Genomic DNA, 7,133 nt, shown 5'->3' with positions numbered 1-7,133 from the left:
GTGAGCATAACTTACATACCTCATGGCCCTTTACTACTAAATACTTCAGTGTGTATTTACTAAAAGTGAGAACATTCTTTCATGTTACCACAGTACAACTGCCAACTTCATAAACTTAACATTAATACAAAACTTTGATCTACTGTTCCTATTCTCATCTTGCCACTGGATTTATTAATATTCTTCATGGCATTTTTTTTTCTCGCCAGTCCAGAGTCCAGTGCAGGGTCAGACTGTGCAATTACTTGTCATGTCTCTGTAATAGGTTTTTTAATTAAAAATTATTCACTAGGGTATGAAAATAAATGTTCATTATAATACTTGAGAAGCACTACATGATCTTGAGTTGCCTTCAAAGGTATTACATAAATTCATTTCTTTCATTTATTCACATAACCATACAAACAGTGCTATGCATGTGTGGTCAAATGATTTTACACCAAGTCACCCAGAGACTTCAATAGGGAAAGAACAGTCTTTTTCAACAAATGATGTGGGAATAATTTATATCCATGGAGTGAGAGGATGAACATCTATTTACTTTCTCATTTCATATACACAAATTAAAATGTATCACTGGTTTAAATGTAAGGGCTAAGAGTACAAAATTTCTTTTAAAAACTATTTTTTAAAAACTTCGTAATTTTGTGGCAGGCAAAAATTTCTTAGCACATAAAAAAGCATGAACCATAAAAGAAAAAAGTTGATAAATGGGGTTCCATACATTTGTTCTTCAAAAACCACCACTAAGAAAATGGAAAGACAAGCCACAGACTAGAAAAAAAATCTGCAACACATAAATCTGACAAAGGATTTGTATCCAGGATATCTGAGGAACTCTCATTATTGAGTTGTCACTCAATAAACAAATCAGTTAAAAATGGGCAAAAGATTCAAACGGACATTTCACAAAAGAATACATACAAATGACTGCTAAGTACAGGAAAAGACCATCAACAACACTTGTCATCAGGATCATACAGCTTAAATCCACCACACACCAAGTTTGGGTCAAGACAAACAACTGCAACTCTTGTGCGTTGTTGGTGGGAGGGTAGATGCTGTAAGTACTTTGGAAAAAGTCGGGCAGTTTTCACAAAGTGAAAACGATGTACACTTATCATACAACAAAGCAACTGCACTCCCAGGTATTTCCCAAGGAGAATAAAACATATCCAGCAGACGCTGAGTATATTTCCAATGTTCATAGCAGGGTGTTTTGTAATAGCCAAGACTGGAAACAACTCAAATGTCCGCCAGGAGGGTACAGCTGACTTGCAGCACAGCCGCTCGCTGAGGCGCTCCCAGCAGTACAAAGGGACAAATGACACCCGCACCTCAAAAGCACCAGCTGAGTGAAGGAAGCCAGAAACAGAGAATACGTGGAACACTCCATTTCCAGCAGCCCCCCCATTATCTGCGGCTCACACTGCAAGGTGTCAGTTACCCATGGTCAACCACAGTCTAAAAAGATTAAACAGAAAAGTCCAGAAAAAAACACTTTGTTAAGTTTTAAGCTGCGCACCATTCTGAGAAGCATGGTGAAATCTCGAGCTGTCCCACTGTGTCCCGCTTAGGGTACGAGTCTTCCCTTTGTCCAGCATGTCCATGCCATATACGCCACCCGCCCTGAGTCACTCAGTAGCCACCTTGGTGATCAGACCGACGACCGCACCATCGCAGTGCTTGAGTTCAGGTGGCCCTCACTTTATTTAATAATAGCCCCACAGCACAAGAGCGGTGATGCTAACACACCGTTGTAACTGATCCGTATTATTAGTTATTGCTGCTAATCTCTTACTGTACCTAATCTGTAAACTTTATCAAAAGTATGTATGCACAGGAAAAAAAAGATCATATACAGAGGACGTGGTACCACCCACAATTTCAGCCATCCACTGGGGGTCTTGGGACACATGCCCCACAGATAAGAAGGGACTCCTGTATACGAAACTCTGGAAAGTCAGATCCCGCAGATGGGCGCCTTCCTGGAGCAGAGGCTGAGGAGCTCCTGCCAGCGATGGTTCCCTGCTGTACCTTCACTGTGGTGATTATCACCTAAGTATGTAAACTTTCTTTTCACACCATACACTTAAAATGGGTTCATTTGACTCTATATAAATTACATCTCAAAGTCGAACTTTTAAAAGCAGAGCAACATAAGAGAAAGTGACGGCAACGGGTCACTGAGTTGAGACGGCAGGAATGGCCTTGCTGAAAAGGTGGCATCAGGGACTTAAATGAGAAGAAGGACGCCCTAAAAAGGGTGCACATTTAGCCAAAGTGAACAGTCTCTCACTCTTCATTTCTCAATGTTCTGTAACTGTGTGAGGACGTAAGATTGAGCCAAGTTGCCCCATTTTATTTTAACATTTTTAACATTTAATCCCCCATAGCTGCCATGGACAACAGGAAAACAATACACACTATACTTGGAGGCATTTCCTAAAAGCAAACTCCAGCTCCCACCCTAGTTCCACGCCGTGCTTTGTGTGGAGAAATTCTCATGTGAACCAGTAAACTCAACAAACCCTTTAGTATTTAAGAATGAACAACCCTTGATCTGTTACCAAAGCAACTGTCCACCCTGTTCCTTCCGCCCTCTGAATACACTCCTGTCGTCCCCACCCTCCAACCCAACTCCTCCCCACTGGCAAACGTCCCCTTTCACACAGACACACTTTAGAGAGAACTCCGGGAGAAAGCGAGAGCGTCTGTGCCCCAGGCCAAATGACAGGTTTAAATCTCATGTTTTGCTCCTGCCTGAGCTTTGGAACACAACAACTACCAGCAGACACATCCCCATGTCCACTGTGTACACGGATGTGGCACACAGTGGGCTCCGGATCTGTAAGAACGCAGAGTTGGTGAGGTCTGCTGCACACGCTTCCCGCACAGGCAGGCTGCCGTCCTACAAGTCTTCCACTAGCTCTGCCCAGATACCGTTTCTAAATTAATGCTGCAAAGTACTCTCGTTTTCATCACGTTGAGCTTCAGCCTAGAATTACTGAACTGAACTTTAGCTCCACGCACAGAACGACAGCCACCAGGTTAGAAGGTCCCTGTGTGGCGCATCCTGAGGGAGGCAGGCCACAGCAGAGCTGCCCCAGACGGCACCTCCCAAGGACAAGGTCAAGGGAGCTGGCTCGTACTTCAGCAGCCCCTGAACCCCTCGCCCTAAGCTGTCCCACACCACCCACGGGGCTGACTCCCGGAGGCAACTTTCCCCGCACCCCGCTGCCGACGGCAGAAGTTTCAGAGGACAAGGGGGACCTGCCAGAGCGACAGTGGAGGGTGGAATACAGTCTAAAAGGCACATACAAGTGCTAAGTGACAGGCTCTGTCGGACTGCCAGCCTGACAGGAACACCAGGAGAGAGCAGGGCCTGACAGAAGACAAGCATTTAAGACGACGAAGCAGTACTGGCCCCAAACCCGGTTTTCCTGACAGGGCGTTTGGAGCCCTTCACAACCGGACCCTTCACAACCTGGAGCCAGGTGGGGATGCCCAAAGGCCTCACACTTCCCTCCATTGTCTGGTGCTGAGGCCTGAAGCAGGCAGCAAACCCCCTCACCCGTGAGCTCTCACGCCCTCATCTGTGACGACATCATCAAGCCGCTGGCAGGTCTGGGGGGAAATTAGAGGGCAATGACGTCAGCACCGGCCCAGGGAAGGCAGGACGGCGACAAGCACAGTGGGTTCTCTTGTTTGGCCCTCTCTGCCCTGGGCCATGCAGAGGCTTGAGCAGGGTCAGGTCTACACCCTGTCTGTCCACTCCTCCCTGAAGCCACCGCTACACACAGCGCTCGGTAACAGGGACCCTCCACAGCCATCGTGGAATGAACGTGGCGCATTTCATTCGCTCTCCCCTCTGGAATAAAGGGGGGTCAGTAAAGGAAAAAAGACTCCAGCAAGTAACTCAAGAACCAGAAACAATAACTGACAACTTCTGATTAAGTCCTTGGACTCTGGTAACCTCCTAACATTTCTCCCTAGTGCACAGGTTCTCAGTCAGGGACAACTGTGCCTCCAGGGGACACTAAGCAACATCTGGAGACGATTTTGATGGTCAGGACTGGGTGGGGGTGGGAAGGTGCTACTGGCACTTTGTGGGCAGAGACCAGAGATGCTGCTAAGCATCCTACAATGAAAACGTCAATAGCACCAGGGCTAAGAAACCCTGCCCTAATTAGCGCTGAGCAGTAAAACCAAAGATGCCTGCGCACCGGCAAAGACGGCCACTGGGGAAGGGGTGTGCCGCTCTGCAGCTAATCCAAGACGTGCAGGAGTCCCAAAAGGCAGCAGCTGCCTGGGGCAAAAACGCAAAGGAAACCAGGCAAAATCCCTGGGAACTTTAAAAATAGAAAAGTCAATGGGCTAGAGGCCGCAGCAGGTGAGGAATCTGCTGCCCTGGCCTGGATGTGGAGCGCCATTGCAGAATATCACTTGAAGCCATTTCATGGAACACAACGACAGTGCCTACTCACTGCCTGACACAGCTGAAGGCAATGCCACACACCAACTCCTTTCACCTTGCCCAAAATGGGATAAAGCAGGTGCTATTCCCATCCCCATTCTGCCGAGAAGGACGCTGAGGCACAGTGAGACCAAGTAACCTGCCAAAGTCACACAACGGAACAAGCGGTAGGCAGGGCAGAACACACAGCTGGCAGTCTAGAAGCTCACGGCCACGTGGCATCCACACCTGCAGACCTCGTGCTCACCACCATGCAGGATCCACACACTCACCGCATGGGGGCACCAACCCCCGCAGCCCATGCACTCAGCACAGCACTCTAACCACCAGTCCACACAGCCTCCCTTCCCGTGACACAGAATCCGGACCCCACTTTGTACAGACCAATTTGTAAAGTAGCTCTCCCTGTGCTGAGCTGAAATCTGCCACCCACCTGGCCCTGCTTTCTCTCTTTCCTCGGCACTGCTCACCTTCCAGCCAGCTGCCCATCACGTGTCCCAAGACAGCCTCATGCTGCCTGCCAGGTCGCCAGTCAAACAATGCTGCTTCCCTCAACCACTTCTCACAGGCCATCTTTTCAGGACCTCTTGCTGTTCTGGGGACCGTCCTCTGGATATACTTCGAAATCCAACAACCAGCCTCTTACAACGTGGACTCCCCTCCGCAGCAGAACACAACACCATCAACACAGCATGTCTCCCCAGGACAAACAGAAAGAAACTCTGCAGCAGGGAGGTGGAACCCTGGCCTTGAGGGCCAATCAAGGTCAAAAGACTTGCCATCTCCCAATAGAGCAAAAGGTGGTCTGTGGCTGTAAACACCTCTACGTCCGATGCAGTGGGAAATGGAGGAAGCAGCACTACTTTTTAAATTATTATTATGCTTCCATTCTGGGGTCCATGTGCCGAACACGCAGGTTTGTTACACAGGTATACATACACGTGCCACGGTGGTTTGCTGCACCCGTCAACCCGTCATCTACATTAGATATTTCTCCTAATGCTCTCCCCTCTCCTAAGAGGCCCACCAACAGGCCCTGGTGTGTGATGTTCCCCTCCCTGTGCCCATGTGTTCTCATTGTACAACTCCCACTTATGAGAGAGAACATGCAGTGTTTGGTTTTCTGTTCTTGTGTTAGTTTGCTGAGAATGATGGTTTCCAGCTTCATCCACGTCCCTGCAAAGGACATGAACTCATCCTTTTTTATGGCTTCATAGTATTCCATGGTGTATATGACCACATTTTCTTTATCCAGTCTATCATTGATAGCCATTTGGGTTGGTTCCAAGTCTTTGCTATTGTGAACAGTGCTGCAATAAACATACGTGTGCATGTGTCTTTACAGCAGAATGATTTATAGTCCTTTGGGTATATATCCAGTAACGGGATTGCTGGGTCAAATGGTATTTCTGGTTCTAGATCCTTAGTCCCTTTGAACCCATTCTTACCACCAACAACCATGTTGCACATGACAAACAGAAAATCAAAAATTGGCCGGGCGCGGTGGCTCAAGCCTGTAATCCCAGCACTTTGGGAGGCCGAGACGGGCGGATCACGAGGTCAGGAGATCGAGACCATCCTGGCTAACATGGTGAAACCCCGTCTCTACTAAAAATACAAAAAACTAGCCAGACGACTTGGCGGGCACCTGTAGTCCCAGCTACTCGAGAGGCTGAGGCGGGAGAATGGCGTGAACCCGGGAGGCGGAGCTTGCAGTGAGCTGAGATCCAGCCACTGCACTCCAGCTTGGGTGGCAGAGCGAGACTCCGTCTCAAAAAAAAAACAAAAGAAAAGAAAAGAAAACCAAAAATTAAGTGTTATAGTAACTGAAACCGAGGAAAACCTTTCTTAACACTCAACTACAAAAGCAATACCTCCCTCCTCACCCAGATTAAATGGAAAAACTTTAATGGAAGGGTTATTTCCATTCTAAACAGAAAAGTTACTTTATCAAGGAAAAGGAAAAAACCCTAGACCCAACTTCGCAGCCTTCACAGCCCCTCACGCTGTCAGCATCCCTTTCCCGGGGCTTGAAAACACAAGAAATAAATTCAAGAGCAAACCACAACAAAGTGGGTCTGAAGCCTCTCAGCCATGCTGGCGACAAACCATTTCTCAGTGACAGGTGCTGTTATTACCAACACGCAATCCAGTTTTCTCTGAGAAAATGACATGGTTGAGAGTCTGCCTCTCATTCCTAACATGTATTCAGCAGGAGTCTTGATGGGAGATTAAACACAAGGAGATGTCCCCAGAGCGGCTGAGGGGCGGGATCAGGAGAGAACAGATTGTCCCCACTCATTTTCTTAGTACCCCTTCTCTAACTTTAGCTAGCTTGTTTGCATCAAAGTAAAATTGGTTTTCTAACTAGTCTTTTATGAGGATTAAAACAGTGTCTGAGCTTATTATTTTTAAACTCACGTGACCATCCATAATTACTCTGATGGCTTAAATGTGGCTTACAGGCGTCATTTGCGTTGGTTTCTTATTACCTATGTTTGTTTCACCTTCACAGTGAGGAAGAAGCAGAAAAAAAGAGAAATATGTGAAATTACCAATAAATGTATTCTTTCCATCTCATCTCAAAGTAAAGCAACAGTGCTTATTCTAATAATTCTGTACCTCAGAAATATAAACATTTAGCCTAATAGGTTTT

At 47.0% G+C, this 7,133-nt stretch overlaps 1 protein-coding gene across 1 annotated transcript in view; it reads right to left on the bottom strand.

Moving 5' to 3' along the window:
- LOC113223013 (actin-related protein 3B-like) overlaps positions 1–6,925 on the bottom strand; it is a 22,124-nt gene extending 15,199 nt beyond the window's left edge. The window contains exon 1 of the mRNA XM_026452600.1: positions 6,899–6,925. Coding sequence (XP_026308385.1) covers positions 6,899–6,910 — 12 coding nt within the window. The 5' untranslated portion in view covers positions 6,911–6,925. The remainder of the gene's footprint in view (positions 1–6,898) is intronic.
- Positions 6,926–7,133: the final 208 nt, after the last annotated feature.

Source organism: Piliocolobus tephrosceles, chromosome 8 (genome assembly GCF_002776525.5).
Source record: "Piliocolobus tephrosceles isolate RC106 chromosome 8, ASM277652v3, whole genome shotgun sequence".
In the NCBI taxonomy this organism is placed as follows: Eukaryota; Metazoa; Chordata; class Mammalia; order Primates; family Cercopithecidae; genus Piliocolobus; species Piliocolobus tephrosceles.
The sequence above is the reverse complement of the archived record's forward strand: the minus strand, read 5'-3'. Positions and strand labels throughout refer to the sequence as shown.